Source organism: Argentina anserina, chromosome 5, assembly GCF_933775445.1.
Source record: "Argentina anserina chromosome 5, drPotAnse1.1, whole genome shotgun sequence".
NCBI classification, from domain to species: Eukaryota; Viridiplantae; Streptophyta; class Magnoliopsida; order Rosales; family Rosaceae; genus Argentina; species Argentina anserina.
Genome location: NC_065876.1, coordinates 20,763,011 through 20,783,416, shown reverse-complemented (window position 1 = coordinate 20,783,416; position 20,406 = coordinate 20,763,011). Strand labels below are relative to the sequence as shown.

At 38.0% G+C, this 20,406-nt stretch overlaps 1 protein-coding gene across 1 annotated transcript; it reads right to left on the bottom strand.

Moving 5' to 3' along the window:
• Positions 1-1,651: 1,651 nt before the first annotated feature.
• Positions 1,652-20,400, bottom strand: LOC126795710 (probable plastid-lipid-associated protein 4, chloroplastic). Its single transcript, XM_050522484.1, has 6 exons — positions 20,233-20,400; positions 20,034-20,153; positions 19,796-19,891; positions 17,738-17,797; positions 4,820-4,868; positions 1,652-2,009 (listed from the first exon to the last, which is right to left on the bottom strand). The coding sequence occupies exons 1-6, from the start codon at positions 20,398-20,400 to the stop codon at positions 1,999-2,001; spliced, it is 504 nt and encodes a 167-aa protein (XP_050378441.1). The 3' UTR covers positions 1,652-1,998.
• Positions 20,401-20,406: the final 6 nt, after the last annotated feature.

Here is a 20,406-nt window from a genome sequence, read left to right as displayed (position 1 = left end):
AATTTAATGGTCTAAAAGCACTTATTTTGACGGAGAACCAATCATCATTTTATGTTCATTGCTTTGCTCACCAACTGCAGCTAGCTATCGTGGTCGTTGTAAAAAATCATATCTTATATGATCTCTTCATATTTGTTGGTACTCTAGTGAATGTTGCTGGAAGCTCATGCAAACGCCGTGATTCTCTTCGAGAAAAGCAAGTGGCTAAGATTATTGAAGAACTTAATAGTAGTGTTATTTCAAATGGGAGGGGTTTGAATCAAGAAACCACCCTAAAATGACCTGGTGATACAAGATGGAGCTCTCATTATGGTACTTTGTTAAGTAATATCAACTTATTTCCATCTTTAGTTGAATTGCTTGAAGAAATAAAAGATGATGGATCGTCTAGTGATCAAAGGCAAGATGCAAGCAGGTTGTTAGACTCACTGAAATTATTTGACTTTGTATTTAGTCTAACATTTGATGAAGGTTTTGTTGGGAATTACTAGTCATTTATCACAGGCATTGCAAAAAAGAGATCAAGATATTGTGAATGCAATGAATTCAGTTAAAGTTTGCAGGGACCAATTGCAAAACATGAGAGAAAATGGATGAGATTCTCCTTTAGGTCAGGTTGTTTCATTTTGCGAAAAGTATGAGATTGATATTCCTAACATGGATGATGTTCCTACTATTCCAGGAAAATCTTGGCATAGAGCTCCAAAGGTCACTCATATGCATAGATATAAGGTTGAATTGTTCCCTGCAGTCATAGATATGCAACTTCAATAGCTGAATGATCATTTTACATAGACTACTACGGAGCTACTTCTTTGTATGTCATGTCTCAGTCCAGCTAATTCATTCTTAGCTTTCAACAAAGAAAAACTAATTCGTCTTGCTGAATTTTATCCTCAAGATGTTTCTGCAGTATCACTCTTGGCTCTTGAAAATGAATTAGTGATTTGTTTACAAAACTAAAAGGAATTAGTGAACTTGGAGAAAAGATGGTCTAGACACAAAGAGATTAGGTTTATCCTTTAGTCTACTTGCTCATAACATTGTCCTTGATTCTTCCAGTTGCAACTGCCACTATAGAAATAGCATTCTCTACTATGAAGATCATAAAAAGTGATTTGCGAAACCGAATGGGGGACTTGTTGATGAATGACAACATGATTACATATATCGAGAAAGATATATTTGATGGTGTTGATAATGAAACCATCATGAAAAGATTTAAAAACATGAGCAATCGTCGTGGACAATTATAATTATTTTAGAGAAATTTGTTATTTGTAAGTATTGTAATGATATTATTTTTAGTATTGTAACACATTATTTTTCATTTATATAATATTTAATTGTTTGTTATTTATCGTTCAAATTTTGACCCTCCTAGCTATGAATCCTAGCTACGCCACTGGTTGGACATTCAACAGTATGAATCTACACATCAGACATGAACTCGATAGGATGGATCAACCATTTTTAAGTGAACAGGTTTCCTTTATCACCTTTCGAGACACAGCCAATAGCAGGGGCTGATCAAATTAGTTGTCTGTATATTTAGATGAAACTGAAAGTCTACAAGAAAGTAGCAAACTTAACAATAATGTAGCTAATAACAGAACTCTATTACAGTGTACATCACCCTGCTTGCCTGCCACAATATCATGAGTAGTGTGTCTTTTAAAAGAAAAAGGATCTCTATCCAACCTCCAAACTTTATGAAGCTTTTCTGTAACCCTAATAAAGTTTGGAGTTGTTTTCCAATATTGCATGCATCATTCTTGTATCATTAAAGTAAAACATGCACTATTTCATTCAGGAAGGAGAGAGTAATCAACAGTGTGGCATTCTAGTCTACTCTTAATTTCCAGACTGGAATTCTCATATAGTAATCTCAATCCGTCATCAAAATGAAAATGAAATTACAATTATACTCACCGCAATTCTTCATCCAAATATGTAATTTCCAGTTGCCCACGGGCTCTCTCAGGTCTATCAGGTGCCTTAACAGGTATCTGTATATCATGGTGACATAAGTATTTTTAAGCTCAGAGAAATTTTTCTTAATAATAGAGATAACTGAATATTATATGTTTATAATAAACATATAAGGACTTGTCAGACAAGCAATCAACAAGACATTTCAGCTCTTTCTCTATTCCTCTAATGTAATCTTTTGAAAGGGCACAAGACATGCAATTTCTGTTTGCCGAACTTATCTGTGATCCTAAATTTCTTTAGGTTTTATACTAGGGAATGGTTTGTGCATATGCACAATAGCGATGATTAGCAGAACTTATGGCACCCAAATCTCTTTTCGCATCCACTAAATAAATTCTTCCTCTTCACTTCAGAAAGAATCTTAAGCCTTTAGCTTCAAAGAAACCCATATATAAACATTGGGTAGCATAGACGTCAACTTCTCATCCTTATAAACCGAGAGATATATATGTACGCGTGTGTGAAACAAACTCAATACACAGTCTCATTTTTTATTCTCCATTCTCTTGCATATTCATCTTGTACTAGTTTTGGTTGATATCTAAACAAAGGGCAGTTAATTGCTCTTGTGGGTATATGATTGAAAGAAAGATTAAATTTTTTTAGACTATAAAAAATTTAATTTTAAACCATCTTCATGCTCTCAAGTCTTTACCTCAGACATGTTCCACGCTGAGACTCTTTTCAAGACTTTATGTTTTGGTTTCTAAAATGGTGGACGGGTGGTTCTACCACTCCGGGCCCGGAGAGCAGATACGATACACCAAACCCCTTGAGAAAGGAGGAAAATTGAAATTTTAAAGGATGTTAGTCTAGTATTATTTCCACCCGTCCTCATTGAATTTTGTCATATCTAGTGCCTTTAATCTTTGCATGACTGGTTTGACACAACATATGGTATTATTGGCATCTTTAATTCTAGTGATCTATGTTTTCAATTTAAAACTTAGTAGAGACTTTGAATGAGTACATGATAGGAGCACTTTGTGCTACGTTCTTAATATGTTTTTACCTCTACTTGTACTTTGCTTAGCCCTATTGTTGCAATATCGAGTCATTGAGTCACAATAGGAGTCTTTGATGATTTTGGATGTGTCTTTGTGCTTAAACGAGTTAAAAACGAAGAATTTGTTTAGAGTCCTAGTTTGTGCTTAAACGATGATTTTGAATTCAAGCCAAAAACTGCATCCATCACCACCATAGCCGTGCCATCTTCTTGCCTCTCCATAATCAAAATAATCTTTACTTCATCCTTCAAGGTCTCTAATGTGTGATTCCTCCATGGCTCGTAATCTTTCTTTTTATTTTCTGCAAATTTTGAATTCATTGAATGAATTATTGGATATTATTTTCGGTTTCATATATGAAGAATATAATTTCAGACAAATTTGGTTTTATGTTTTGATTGTATGAACTCATGAAATATGTATGTATGCCGTGCTAAATGAATAGGGGCAGTAAGTTTTCGAATTGTTTTTAGGTTTTATTTTGATTAATTCCTTGAACTTGTACATCTAAATCAATGTTTGAGGAAGCCAAAACCATGGTTCTCCTAAGGTTGCGATTTCATTCACCAAAGTAATCTTTAATTGAATAGGGTTGTGATAGTTCTAGGAATTTGCATGCGTAATCAATATGAGTGACGCCATGCTTGCTTACATGTCTCCAATTCGACTTAATGTGCTTATGTGCTACTTTGTTGTTTAACTAGTACGCTTCGTTATGTTGAACTCTTTTTAGCATATGTTTATGATTGAATGCTTCGTTGATTCTAAATAATTAAGAAGTCTTAACGATTAGATGAACCGCTTCGGGCTCTAATTAGAATTGGAATTGCGATGGACTAAGAAAGAATCGAAATACTTACTGCCTATTATTTGGTTTATGCGTGTTTCTTGAGTAGAATTCGTGTTTTGGTTATGTGATGAGTGGTAGATCAATTGTATATAAGTAATTTAGGATTTATTTTAAGTAGTAGTTTTAGAATCCAAATCAAATCCCCTAATAACATGATAAGTTTTGAGTACCCTTTGATTCCCCGGACTGAATGATCCCTGCTTATTTTATACTAACGATGATGTTTTTCAAGGTTTATTATAGACGTTCTAATCAACGCTCTATCATTTTGGCGCCGTTGCCGGGAAATTGATTAATTCTCAATGCTTTGAAGTGTTAATTTTGTGCTTTATTGTGAATTGGTTAATTTGTTTCTGTGAACAGTAAATGTAAATAGTTATTCTGTGAACAGTAACTCGAAGACTAAAAAAAGTACAAATCGTAAATTGTAGTTGAGATAGAATTTATGTTGTTATTTGTTTCATTGTTGTAGTAGTATGCATATATGATACTTGTTACACTTAGATAATTTTTTTTAAGGAAGCTAAATGTTTATTTATGCTTAGTTTATTGTAAGTTATAAGGTGAACGGAATATGTAAAGTCCATTTTGTTAATATTAGCCTTAACCCTCCATTTGTATCTTGCAAATGTCACTTGGGGTTGAGGGCGTCTTTTATTAACACTTTGGGACCAGTCTACACACAAAGTTATTCCGAGCTGAGAAAGGGGCATGCTATTTTCATTACCCTGGTTCAAGATTTACAAAATTGGATCTCAGAGGCACACAGACTGATATACATCTCGGTGATGGAGTCGATAGGGAAAACATCATTTCGAGGATGTGGTCTCCGTGGTGTCCAAAAATGAGTCCTGCCTTGTGACTATCTCTAACTTAGAAAATAACTTTGTATAAATAGATGTATATAGTTTCAAATGAAAATGATATTCTAATTTTTAAGGTATATCGGATATAGCAAGACCCTTACCTTGGGCTGTTTCAGTCCATTGCACAGTTAGCTCATCTGCTCCACGTACCTTAAAAATTAGGATTGTGTGTGAATAAAATCAGTTAGACTTAGTGATACTTCTACATTTGTAAGTTTCGAAATTTTGAAAGAAAGAAAAGAAACGAAACAAAGAGAGTGACGTTTTTGTTAAAAGAAGAAAGAAAGAGAACGAAAATTTGTAAAAGAAGGAAAGAAAAAGTTTTAATTACTTATACTTGTATTTCATACTTTGTAAATATATTAATATATGTGTTCTTTTTAGGCTAATGAATGTCCAAGATTACTGGTTGGTCTGAAGAGATTAGTGTACGCCTGAAAAGAATTCAGCCTCCATCTCAGTTTGATAACGTTTCCATTGAATCAGATTCATTTCATGAAGAAAGAGAGTTTGGGTCCAATTCGCCATTTCCAAGTGCATCAAGTTGTAGTGGGCTCAATCCATTGTTCTTTGAGGATCCGGAGTTGGAATTGTTGACAAACCCATTTCCATTGGCCCAGTTAAATTTCGATCTACCTGATCCAGAACCTAAAGTTCAAGTTCTAGTTCAAGAAGAAGTAATGACATCGATTAGAGAACAAAATGGTCAAGTTGAAGGAGCAGTTTGTGGGACAGCGCCCTCTAACATTGCGTATCATGTCCCAGAGGAGGGCAAAACTAGTGATTTCGTTTTGAAGAGTGGATTTCTGCACCATTTGCCCAAGTTTCATGGACTTTCTGGTGAGGATCCTAATCAACATCTCACTCTGTTCCAATTCAACTGTGAGACTATGTGCCCAAGAGGAGCAGACATTCAGATTGTGAAGATGAGAGCATTTCCTTACTCATTGGAGGACTGTGCTCAAAAATGGTTGTTTGAGGTGCCAGCTGGTAGAATCACTTCTTTGACTACCATGGTGAATTAATTCTTGTCTAAGTACTTCTCATCTTCAAGAGTTACTCACATAAGGAAGCAGATCACTGGTATAAACAAGGGCCGGATGAGTCGTTTTACAACTACTATGAGAGATTCAAGTCTCTTGTAGCATCATGTCCAGCTCATGGCATTAGGGAAGGTCTATTGCTTCAATACTTTTATGAAGGCCTTCTACAAATGGAAAGAGAGTTCCTTGATTCAGCTGCTGGTGGTTCGTTTTTGGACAAGAGCAATGTAGTGGCGAAAGATCTTTTGGAGAAGAGAGCAATGAACAACCAACAATTTGGGACATATGCAAGTGCTACACGGCATGTGCATGAGACTCACAAGTTGTCCAAGATGATGAGTCATTTCATGAAGACTAGTGGAGCTCAAGTTTGTGGAATATGTACGGAGGGGCACCCTACTGATCAGTGTCCTCACGTTGCTTCAAGTGGAGGGTATGACGAAGTCAATGCCCTTGGTTATCAAGGAGGTCAGAGGTACAACCCTTTTTCAAAAACCTACAATCCTGGCCTACGTGATCATCCTAACTTTCGATGGTCCAACAATGAGAATGTACTAAGGCCACATCAGAATGCTATGCAATTTAGGCCTCATCCGGCTGGTTTATTTAGACCACAAGCTCCACTACTCAATGTCCCACCTCCAAACGTGGTTGCTGCCCCTAATTATGATGAAATGTTGAAATCTATAGCTGCTGGGTAAAGTCAGTTGAACACCGTTACTCAAACTTTGGTGGTGGGTCAACAAGCTAATAGTAAAGACATTACAGAACTGAAAACGCATATGGGCCAGGTAGTTGACTTTATGGGCCGTTTTTCTGAGCAAGGGAAGCTGCAAAGTAGTGTCATACCAAACCCAAAGAACTGAGCAAGCCCAAGCTATCATGATAATGAGTGGGCTCGAGCTTAAGGAGAGGCCAAATGTTGCAAAGAAGACCCATACAGCCCATGATGTTCTTGAGGAACAAGGAAGTGACGAAATTGCTATGAAGAAGGACTTGGAGAAAGATCCAGTTACCTCCAAGATGGAGCTTGTGCCGTCCCATGATGCACAAAAAGGTACAATTTCTAACTCAAGTGATTTAGTTAAAACTAATCATGTTTCGTGTGTACCTTTCCCTTCTAGGTTTGCAAAGAGCAAGAAGGATAAATCAGATGAGGAGGTGTTGGAAGTTTTTAGGAAGGTGGAAGTTAACCTTCCATTGTTGGAGTGCGTCAAGCAAATTCCCAAGTATGTGAAATTTCTAAAGGAGCTTTTCACTTCAAGAATGAAAACTAGGGAGGAGAAGGTAGTGAACATGAATGAGACAGTTTCAGCTGTCATCCAAAGGAAGCTACCCCCTAAGATGAAAGACCTGGGAAGTTTCTCTGTCCCATGCAAAATTGGTAATACGTTATTTGACAATGTTATGCTTGATCTAGATGCTTCAATAAATGTTATGCCTTATAATGTTTATCAATCACTAGGATTAGGACCCTTAAAGAATGATAAACGTGATTATTCAATTAGCCAATCGATATAACAAGTACAATAAGGGGTATGTTGAGGATGTCCTTGTGCATGTCAGTCACTTGATTTTTCCTGCATATTTTTATGTGCTAAACATGGAGGTATTACCCTTGGAGACAACTCCACAGCTTTTGGGGAAACCGTTCATGAGGACTGCTAGGACATGTATCAATGTTGCAAATGAGAGTTTATCAATGGAATTCGATGGAAATATTATCAGCTTCAACGTTTTTGAGGCTATGAAGTACCCAGTTTCTGACCTTAACTCGTGCTTTTCTGTTGATATTGTTAGTTCTATTGCACAGGTTATGTCAGAAACGTTGGAAGCATAGCAATTAGCTATGGAGCAAGGGGCCGGATTTGACAACCATGGGGACCGTGTCCCAAGAGAGGAGTGGGCTGATCTTGAGCCCAAGATTTTCGAAATTGTTTGTGAGCTTGAAGCTCAACCGTATAGAAGGTATCCCTATTTCTTGTCAATTCCCATTTCCACTAACAAATTGTTACCATCTGTGGTTCAGGCCCCAAAGTTAGATTTGAAGGAGCTTCCAGATCATTTGAAGTATGTGTACATTGGAGGATGGCACCAAGCCTACACGTGATGCTCAGAGGAGATTGCACCCACCAATGATGAAAATTGTAAAAGATGAGGTGATCAAGCTGCTTGATTGTGGAGTGATTTATCATATCTCGGACAGTCAGTGGATTTCGCCAGTGCAAGTTGTGCCTAAGAAGAGTGGGGTAACTGTTGTGAAAAATGAGGCGAATGAGTTAGTACCCCAGAGGTTGGTGAGCGGTCAGAGGATGTGCATTGATTATAGGAATCTGAATGCTACAACGCGCAAGGATCACATGCCTTTGCAGTTCATGGACCAGATGTTGGAGAGATTAGCTGGGCATGAGTTCTTATGTTTTCTAGATGGGTATAGTGGCTACAACCAAATATGCATTCATCCGGAAGATCAAGAGAAGACGACATTTACATGTCCATTTGGCACTTTTGCCTATCGACGCATGCCCTTTGAGTTGTGCAACGCACCAGGTACGTTTCAACGATGTATGCTCGCTATTTTCTCTAACTTTATCGAAAATATCATTGAAGTTTTTATGGATGATTTTAGTGTTTATGAAAAAGACTTTGATGCATGTTTAGAGAACTTAGAGTTAATATTGAAAAGGTGTGTAGAAACTAACCTTGTGCTTAATTGGGAAAAATGTCATTACATGGTTATTCAATGGATAGTTTTAGGACATATTGTTTTTGCTAAGGGTATTGAGGTAGACAAGGCTAAGGTTGATATTGTGCATCACATACCCTCTCCCACAACTGTGAGAGAGGTTCATTCTTTCCTTGGTCATGCAGGATTTTATAGGAGATTCATCAAGAATTTTCCATGGTGGCAAGACCTATGTGTACCCTATTGCAGAAGGAGGTGCCATTCATATGCGATGATGCATGTGAAAAAGTGTTTGTGAAATTGAAGGAATTGTTGACTAATGCACCCATCATTTGTCCTTCGGATTGGAACCTGCCCTTTGAATTGATGTGCGATGCTTCGGATTATGCAATTGGGGCAGTGTTGGACCAAAGAAGAGAAAATAAGCCCGTATTGATCTATTATGCGTCTAGGACTCTCAATGAGGCCCAGATGAATTATTCGACTACGAAAAAAGAGTTTTTAGTTGTAATCTTTGCTTTAGAAAAATTTCGATCATATCTTTTACATTCTAAAGTTGTTTTGTATTCTGACTTAAGGTATTTGATGACTAAGAAGGATACTAAGCCAAGATTGATCTGGTGGATACTGTTGATTCAAGTGTTTGACCTTGAGATTCGAGACAAGAAGGGAAGTAAGAATGTGGTGGCTGATCATTTGAGTAGGATCGTGCAAGATGAGGAAAGAGAGCCACTACGTGAGACTTTCCCAGATGAGCAACTCTTTGGGATGGAGGAAAGTGTGCCTTGGTATGCAGACATTGTCAATTATTTAGATAGTAAAGACTTTCCTAGTACACTTTCGCACGCTAAGAAGGCTAAATTGAAGAAAATGGGAAGATACTATGTGGGATGAACCGTACTTATGGAAACAATGTAGTGATCAAGTCATTAGGTGATGTGTCCCAGAGAATTAGCATAGGTCGATTCTTAACTTCTGTCATAGTGAGGCATGTAGAGGTCATTTTGGGCCTCGTAGAACAGCTTTGAAGGTATTGGAATGTGGTTTCTATTGGCCTACTATTTTCGATAGGTGTCAACAAACTGGTAATATTGGTAAGCGAGATCAAATGCCCTTATCCCCTATCATAATTGTCAAAATTTTTGATGTGTGGGGCATTGATTTTATGGGTCCATTTCCTTTATCTAGAGGTTTCTTGTATATCTTGTTGGCTGTTGATTATGCGTAAAAGTGGGTGGAAGCAAAAGCCACCTGGACTAATGATTCGAAAGTGGTTGCAGGTTTCTTGAGAACTAACATATTTTGCAGGTTTAGAGTACCAAGAGTTTTGATAAGTGATGGAGGTTCTCATTTCTGCAACCGGACAATTGAGGCATTGCTCAAGAAGTATGGAGTGACCCACAAAGTTTCGACAGCATATCATCCTCAGACAAGTGGCATGGAAAAAGTGTCAAATATAGAAATCAAAAGAATTATGGAGAAAACTGTAGGTCTAACAAGGAAGGATTGGAGTGATCGATTGGATGATGCATTATGGGCCTTCAGGACTGCGTACAAGATGCCTATTGGGATGTCACCATTCAGATTGGTGTGTGGAAAGGCATGTCACCTTCCAGTAAAGTTAGAGCACAGAGCATGGTGGGCAGTAAAGACATTGAACATAGACAAGGATGCAGCCGGTCTTCATAGGAAATTATGTGATGAGCATACCAGCATAGGCCATTTTCGCGTCCTTGATTGGGACTTTGAAAAGCACATATGGATCCATTTCTATTCCTAGCACAAACATGTAGCCAATCATTCCAAAATCAACCAGGTTATGCAATATTGTCTGTGATGAGTTTGATAGAAAACCGCGTATGTATCCTATGTTTCCAACGACTAGTCCTACCTACATTACATAAGAGATCAAAATTTAGTCACAATAGTAGGCAGTGGATAACTTCATAAAAAAACAGCATCTGAATTAACCCTTTTTCTTTATTGACAATGATTATAAAATTAACACTTTTGTGCTGCAACAATGAAAGAAGCAGGATAGCTTTGAAACTTATGTGATACAAAATGCTCAATTATTTTGATTAATTCCTTGATCTTATACATCTAAATCAATGCTTGAGGAACCCAAGGCCATGGTTCTCCTAAGGTTGCGATTTCATTCACCAAAATAATCTTTAATTGAGTAGGGTTGTGATAGTTCTAAGAATTTGCAAGATTAATCAAGATGAGTGACGCCATGCTTGCTTACATGTCTCCAATTCGACTTAATGTGTTTATGTGCTACTTTGTTGTTTAACTAATATGCTTCGTTATGTTAAACTCTTTTTAGCATATGTTTATGATTGAATGCTTCGTTGATTCTAAATAATTAAGAAGTCTTAACGATTAGATGAACCGCTTCGGGCTCTAATTAGAATTAGAATTGAAATGGACTAAAAAAGAATCGAAATATTTACTGCCTATTATTTGGTTTATGCGTGTTTCTTGAGTAGAATTCGTGTTTTAGTTATGTGATGAGTGGTAGATCAATTGTATATAAGTAATTTAGGATTTATTTTAAGTAGTAATTTTAGAATCCAAATCAAATCTCCCAATAACATGATAAGTTTTGAGTACCTTTTAATTCCCTGTACTGAACGATCCCTGCTTATTCTATACTAACGATGATATTTTTCAGGATTTATTATAGATGTTCTAACCAACGCTCTATCAGTACACAAGTCAGGGAGGCAGAATGACGTAGCCGATGCTCTCAACCGAAGGAGGTGCAAGCATTTGTTGCAGCCCTTACAATGGTACACTATGATTTTCTGGAACGAGTCAACGAGCAAGCCAAGGTTGATAAGTCCTACACCAAATTGCAGCAAGATGTGAAAGATGGTTTGGTGCGAAGGTACTGGCTTAGTGAAGATTTTCTTTATGCAAAGGGCGGCAGATTATATGTTCCGATCCGACGGGGCTTAGAATTGAGTTGATGAAAGATATTCATGATCCACTGTGGGCTGGACATCCCGGAGTAGAACGCATGCTAGCACTACTCACTATGTCATACTATTGGCCCAGGATGGATCAAGACGTGGAGTAGTACGTCAAAACTTGTGTTGTGTGTAAACAAGACAAGTCAGAGAAGAAGAAGGCTGCGAGACTACTGCAACCCCTGCCTATTCCTAAAAGACCATGGCAATACGCTTCCATGGATTTCATTAGCGGTTTGCCAAATGTGGATGGAATGTGTTCCATCATGGTCGTTGTAGACCGATTTTCCAAGTATGCTATTTTCATACCAACACCACAAGCATGCCCGGCGGACACGGCAGCGGAGCTTTTCTTTAAGCACGTGGTGAAGTATTTTGGGATACCCGAAGACATAATGAGTGCTCGCGACACTAGATTTACTGGTAGATTTTGGACTTCGTTGTTCAACATGATTGGTATTGAGTTGAAGTTCTCAACAGCCAATCATCCTCAAACGGATGGCCAAACAGAGAGGATTAATGCCTTACTTGAAGAGTATTTGCGGCATTATATGACAGCAAGTCAGCAGAATTGGCTCAGTCTCATGGACGCAGCCCAGTTCAGTTACAATCTACACATATCATCGTCAACTGGTATGAGTCTGGCAGAAATTGCATTGGAGCAGGAACCCCAACTACTCGTTGAAGTGGCTAGGTAGAAAGCAGGAGGTCAATGCCTTGCTGCATACAAGTTTGCTAGGGAAAAGCAAGAACTGATTGAGCAAGCCCGAGATAGCTTGGCAAATGCTCAAAAACGCATGAAGAAAAGTGCGGATGCAAGTAGGAAGTCACTTGAGTTCAACGTTGGTGACATGGTGTTATTGAAATTGACACCACAGATTTGGAAAAAGATAAATTCCAAGGATGTGCACCGAGGCTTAATTTCTAAATACGATGGTCCATTTGAAGTGGTGAAGCGGGTTAGAAAGGTAGCTTACCAGTTGAAGCTACCCGAATGATAAGTTCATCCTACATTCCATGTAAGTTATCTAAAGCCTTTTCACAAGGATTTAGTTGACACGGGACGTCAACAAGTGAAGAGAGCACCTCCACTTATTTGAAAGCAATTCGACAAGCAATTGGAGAAGATACTAGATCACCAAACCTTGGGGTAAAGTAAGAAGAATCGGCGGACCGACTTCTTAGTACAATGGAAAGGAAGTAGCATGTCAAATGCAACTTGGGAGAGGGATGTTACCCTATGGGAGTTTGAAAAGCAGATTCAAGACTACCTCAAGAACCCATCGACGACGAGGGTGTCGTCCAGCTCTGGTGGGGGAGATTTGTTAGCCCCTTAGTGCCGAGTATTCTTGGGCATGGCATGAGCCATGGGCCATGCCTGGGCAAGGCATACACATGTGAAGTCTAAGCACGTGCAAGATCAAGCAAGGCTAGTAAGTGGCTGGATATTAGCCTAGTTAGAACACTGGCAGGCGGAAACATTAGCCTCGCTAGCTAACAAGATTAGTAGCAGGGATATTAGCCTCGTTAGCAGACCAGTGTGGGAGTATTAGCCTCACTAGCATACGTGCAGGCAGATAAGCCTCGCTAGCAGGACCAACGCGGGGATATTAGCCTCGCTAGCACTGACAACAAAAACCAGCATTGAGAGTAGGCAATGCATGGCACAGCGCGGACAGCAGGATATCGACGCGCAGGGGGAACAATGGTAGGCAAGCATAGGCAGCAAGCAAGCAGGAATACACACGCGCTCATTGTACATGCATGTCGACGGTAGAGGCTGGGACACCTGGCATGCAGGGGCATCCATGACACATGCACGGCAGTTACCAAGCACTATCCAACTAATGGGTGGTTACTACCCACTAAGCAAGGGGGAGAGCGGTTATCAAGCATGCACGACAGTTTCCAAGCACTATCCAACTAGCGGGCAGTTACTAGCAAGTGGGGAGCGGTTACCAAGCATGACAAGACAGTTACCAAGTAGTGGAAAGTTATCTATGCCTAATGGGTGGTTACTCATGCAAGGTGGTTACCAATGCTTGAAGAGAGAACTAGGCAGATCGAGCATATTCGATTGCTAAGGCTGAAATAGGGGTGTTAATCGGTGTGAATGGTGCGGTTTATAGGTGATACCGAACACCAAACCGTTCTATTTATTCGGTTTGGTTTTTCATTTTTTTTTTCAAAAACCAATTGTGTTCGGTTTGGTTAGGTTTGGTTTTTCTCTGGTTTATATCGGTTTTTCTTTCGGTTATTTTGTAAAGAAAATCGGAGTTTCTTTCCTTGTCTATCTACTTAATTCTTAACGAAATAAAAAGAACATGCGGACAGATTTGCAAAATTCTATTTACAAGATACAGTTGCTTCACAAATGCATACAATTGCAAAAAGCCACTAAACAACTTATACCACATTAGTAGGCATGTTGTGGTTCCAATGTCTAAAATTCAAAATATTAAATTTTGACCGTCAGATGTGATCAGCATATTTAAATACGGATATGATAAAAATTCATCTAATTTTGATAAAATTTGGGTCTCGATCGATGTGGTTAACATTAACTTAATTTCATCTAATTAAGTGTGAATTCGTTCTTACCCCCTCCTTCTTGACTAGTTTTGGTGGATTCTTTCACGCACACACTCTCATATATATGTGATGTAGCAGCTCGTGTAAAATTTTCAAAAATTTTACCTTCCAAGGATAGGGCAACCCATAGGCCCATAGGGGATAATAAGCGTAAAAAGGGTTGACCGCCTCGATCGGTACACAAACGTTATCGAAAATATGTGATTTTTTTACCATAACCATATTTCACAATATGTAACGCATCATGCGGATATATTTGCAAAATTATATTTATAATATATAGTTGCTTCACAAATGCATACATTTGCAAAAAGCCACTAAACAAGTTATACCACATTAGTAGGCATGTTGTGGTTCCAATGTCTAAAATTCAAAATATTAAATTTTGACCGTCAGATGTGATCAGCATATTTAAATAAGGATATGGTAAAAAATTCATCTAATGTTGATAATATTTGGGTCTCGATCGATGTGGTCAACATTAACTTAATTTCATCTAATTAAGTGAATTTGTTCTTACCCCCTCCTTCTTGACTAGTTTTGGTGGATTTTTTCATGCACACACTCTCACATATATGTGATGTAGCAGCTCGTATAAAATTTTCAAAAATTTTACGTTCCAAGGATAAGGCTACCCAAAGGGGATAATAAGCGTAAAAAGGGTTGACCGCCTCGATCGGGACACAAACGTTATCGAAAATATGTGATTTTTTTACCATAACCATATTTCACAATACGTAACGCATCATGCGGACATATTTGCAAAATTCTATTTATAATATATAGTTGCTTCACAAATGCATACATTTGCAAAAAGCCACTAAACAAGTTATACCACATTAGTAGGCATGTTGTGGTTCCAATGTCTAAAATTCAAAATATTAAATTTTGACCGTCAGATGTGATCAGCATATTTAAATAAGGATATGGTAAAAAATTCATCTAATGTTGATAATATTTGGGTCTCGATCGATGTGGTCAACATTAACTTAATTTCATCTAATTAAGTGAATTTGTTCTTACCCCCTCCTTCTTGACTAGTTTTGGTGGATTTTTTCATGCACACACTCTCACATATATGTGATGTAGCAGCTCGTGTAAAATTTTCAAAAATTTTACGTTCCAAGGATAAGACTACCCATAGGGGATAATAAGCGTAAAAAGGGTTGACCGCCTCGATCGGGACACAAACGTTATCGAAAATATGTGATTTTTTTACCATAACCATATTTCACAATACGTAACGCATCATGCGGACATATTTGCAAAATTCTATTTATAATATATAGTTGCTTCACAAATGCATACATTTGCAAAAAGACCACTAAACAAATTATACCACATTAGTAGACATGTTGTGGTTCTAATGTCTAAAATTCAAAATATTAAAATTTTGACCGTCAGATGTGATCAGCATATTTAAATAAAGATATGGTAAAAAATTCATCTAATGTTAATAATATTTGGGTCTCGATCGATGTGGTCAACATTAACTTAATTTCATCTAATTAAGTGAATTTGTTCTTACCCCCTCCTTCTTGACTAGTTTGGTGGATTTTTTCATGCACACACTCTCACATATATGTGATGTAGCAGCTCGTGTAAAATTTTCAAAAATTTTACGTTCCAGGGATAAGGCTACCCAGAGGGGATAATAAGCGTAAAAATGGTTGACCGCCTCGATCGGGACACAAACGTTATCAAAAATATGTGATTTTTTTACCATAACCATATTTCACTATACGTAACGCATCATGCGGACAAATTTGTAAAATTATATTTATAAGATATAGTTGCTTCACAACTGCATACATTTGCAAAAAGACCACTAAACAAGTTATTTCACATTAGTAGACATGTTGTGGTTCCAATATCTAAAATTCAAATTATTAAATTTCGACCGTCGGATGTGATCAGCATATATAAATACAGATATGGTAAAAAATTCACCGAATTTTGATAAAGTTTGGGTCTCGATCGATAACATATTTAATTATGTATATTAAATATATCTAGAAATAATATAATTTCTTTATAATATATATATATATATATTTGGTTTTTCGGTTTGGTTTCGGTTTCCAAACATCCCAAACCAAAACCACACCAAATCTTTCGGTTTGGTGCGGTTTTTTTTTCGGTTTTTTTCGGTTATGGTTCGGTTTTTTTTCGGTTTTCGGTTTTCAATTAACACCCCTGGGCTGAAAGTCTCTTGTACTCTTGTATTCCTTTAATAAAGTTAAAGGTTGGGGAAGAGTCCCCGTAAACACGAGTGTCTTGTGTGACACGACCCACTCCAAATATTAACCTAATATCTAGGATAAGTCGTGCAGAGACTACTGACAAAGTGGGCCTATCCAAAAATCGGCATAGCCTCCCTTACGAGTAGCCAACCTAACCTGCAAGAAAATCTGCACTTCTAACAACATCCAATCATATCCAATTTCCATAACAAATAATTCAAACTTAGTTACACAACTTAAATCGAACCTCTTAAACATTAGAAAATCATCCAAATAAATTCAGAGTATCAGAGCAACTAAACGACATAAAGGAAATCAAATGACTTGTAGGCTAAACAGGTAACCTACAGTTTGACAGTCGGCGGAAGAGAACGCTACCTCACGATAGCTATAGGACGTCTGTAAGCCTGCGAACTGGGCATTTAAAACGAAGGGTCCAGGGGAAAGCATTTAAAATGTTATAGTGAGTGGAAAAAAATCAAGTATCAATAAATAACGATAGATTTTATACTTCCCCATTTTCCTTTTATACCAAAAAAATCCAATGCATGCACATTTTAATTAAAAAGCTTTTATAAATAGAAATATTCTCATTAAAATAGGACTAGACCTCGCTAGTCAAATAAAGGATGCTAAACAAATAAATGAATAGACTAACCCCGCTAATCAACATGAAATAAGGAATGTCATACCATATGCCCCTCATGCCAGAATATATATATATATATATATATATATATATACATTTATCAAATCTCAAATTCTCAATACCGTCATGTCATGTTCACAGAGAGGGTATTGAGTCGTCATATCAGTGCTGCTAAATAACCTCGCCTCCCCGAGCGACATCCCCTCTCAGGCCGCATCACCTCTCAGGTGGAAGAGTGAATTATTATGCTACCATAATCATCTCAAAGTATGGCCACAAAAAAATAACTAAGTGAACTAGCCCCGCTAGTCACAAGATAATAAATGAGCGAAATCACAGAAAATGGACAACATTCTTATCCGTTGATCATACCTCCTTTATAAGCTTAAAGGAGAGGATACCGGAAGAATGAAATATGATTCCGTTTATCGTGCCCCCTTTATAAAATTAAAGAAGAGGATATCGAAATAAAATAGAAAATCATTCTTATCCGTTGATCGTGCCCCCCTTAAATAATTAAAGGAGACGATGCCGGATGAAGAATAGATAGAACGAGTATAGTTTCCCACCATACATATAAATCATAAATATAATCAACAATTTCCGAGAACCCCGTTCCCGGATAAAAACCCACAACTTTCAATTAAATCAAATAAGGCGTTATATATATATATATATATATATATATATATATCTCACACTTATTTCCAAAACAACTAAAGAAAATATTATATAGATAATCAAGAAAGGCAATTAAATTCATATAACGCCAAAATCACTTAAATATAAATATTCATGCATGCATTTAATTCAAAATAAAAGTTCACTCACAGTAACCGAGCTATGCCGAGGGTCGGTCTGAAGTTTCCTCAACTCGAGTCTCTCCACCTCCTGTTGCAGAGACATAAAGAATTAATTATCGCAACCCAGTAATATTTAATAAACGAAAAACAACAACTCTCACTCGCCCAAAACAATTATCTCTTCCACTAAAAATTACTCAACTCCACTAACAAACTCCGTACACTTCCCACAATATTCTAACATCCTAATACTGCGAGTTCCCCAATTCACGGGTTAAACCACAACCTAATTTAAGATAAAATACGGACAATAGTCGCCCAAACTATCCCACAGCTCCTCCAAAAATTCTACAAAAATTCCTACAACATCCTCAACCATCACAAAGCTTAAAAATGCCATCGAAAATTCTCCGGCACGGCGGCAGCCGCCCCTGGCGCCGCCGAAAGTGGCGGCCGGCCGGCCAAAATCCGACCACCACTAATGGCTACTAAATTTCACCACCACAATCCAAATAACATTCCTAACAACTTTCTAGTTCACAACATCAACCAATTTCAACTCTAAATCGTCTAATTTCAACATTTCCTAAAATCTCCAATTCAAAACCTTAGAAATTCAATTCGTCGATTCGATCACTTACCCTTCGAATTGGTTCAATTCCTTCGGTGAGATTGAAGCATGGAACGAGGCCTTGAAAACGCACCAAGCATCCCGGCCTATGGTGGCTAGAGGAGGGAGTTCCGACAAAAAGAGGAAAGTGGCAGCCGGAGCTTCTCGGCATCGTAGCTCCCGAACGGCGGAGCTAGGGGTGGCGCAACCTACCTCGATCGATCGGCGACCCTCCAAGCTCCAAGAAGAGACCCGTGCGGCGGCCCACTTTGGTCGGACGACGGAGAACAGGCGGCGGGACAGAGGCGGGGTCGGGAGGCGCGACTGCTGCGTTTTTCCCCTTTTTTTTCCTTCTTTCCGAAAATGGCAACTTTCCCCAATTTATAAAAACCCCCCGTAAATAGTAACTTTCCGAAATAGGTCTTTCTCCGACGAAACACTTTTACGAGGATATCGGAACTCCAAAATATTAAAATCGGATTTCGGTTACGATAATACTATTTTACGAAAATAAAAGATTGGGGTCGTAACATTGTGAGTGTGTGTGTTGAATGATTAAGTGTGTATGTTGGGTGTTCCAGTGTAGCTCATAAACAATAGAATCCGCTGTGCAACTGTACACAAGTGTGAGTGAAAGAGCTGGTTAGGTAGGCGAGGCTATCTAACGTCATTATAGGGCAAAAAGTTTAATACTAGACTATAACCATGTGACAATTAGCACGTGGCGGAAGAAACCCCTAATAGGTATGATTAATAGCATGACCCTTAGGGCTGGGTTAGGAAAAGTTTTTAAGGATCATGAGTGTTCTCTGAAGGAAGGGTTTCGATATACTGAAGATGTCAAATTCAGAAAAACATGCTGAACCGATGGCGTTAATTGGAAATTTGGAATACAGTTTGCAGTCTAATGAGTCTATCATTATTATTTGGACTTGGGATTCCTCATTCAACACTTCAGAGAATTCTTATTACTTGTTCCTCTACTCATATTGTTCATGTGGGACGCACTGCCGACATGGTTCGTACACTAGCATAGGAAACCAACTATATGGGTTTAATCTGAATTCTTTTATGTAACTCCTCCAACAATTGGTGTGCTGGTACATCACAATCTAAGAGAAACTGAAGTGAATAAATATTTCTTAAAAAAAAAAAATCTAATAATGCACATAATGCACACAATCTAATGCTTCAATCCGAGATCTCTACCTTCCACATAATGCATTCTAGCCAAATGACTATGACTCTGATTCATGTCAGATGACTCACCGACCAAGAAGCAATCTTTCATAGGTTTGATTACAAATAACCGTGAATCCTCTTTAAAGAATAGGGTCATAATACAGGAAAAAAAATGGTTTACCAGGAATAGATTCAAAAGTTACAAGACATAGTTAGAGTAACACAGTGGAATTTAACACATAAAAGCTTTAAAATGAAGTTAAACATGAAATGGCGTAATGAACAGAATATTACCTGATTGAAAGTTGGCCCTGACTCCATATTTTGCGCCCTGAGCGTGTCCACGTTGATTGCTTGGTAATTTACCCTCGATCTTAAAAACTTGGGTCTCTGTCATGATAATACATCAGTGAATCCAAGTTTACAGGAGCTAATTCAAGCTGGCAACTATTGATGAGGATCAAAAAGACAATGCGACTAATATTCAATTGAGATAAGATATGAAGAAAACAAAATGAAAAGTTGAGTTTACCCCAGTTTGGAGAATCGATTTCGATTTGAAAGTAGTGTAGAGAAGCTCCCATTTTCCATCCAGTAGATCCGATTTGAGTGGTTCCTTTATCGGAGTCACTGCTTCAAGTTTGCGTGCAATCTACTTAGAAGCCAATTTCAAGAGACAATAAAACGATGCACTCAAACATGAAGAAAACTAATGACACATTAGAAACAACCTCAGAGCAGCACACACTATCACAAAGGCTAGCTTGTGGACATTGTAAACTAGAACCCACATCATCAACAGCTTGCTGGTCCTCAGGAGTAGCAGGGAGGAGTTTGGGAGTTGAGGAGGATTGAGTGGTTGTGAGGAGTGAAGGAGACCAAGAACAAGATAATGCCATAGTCGA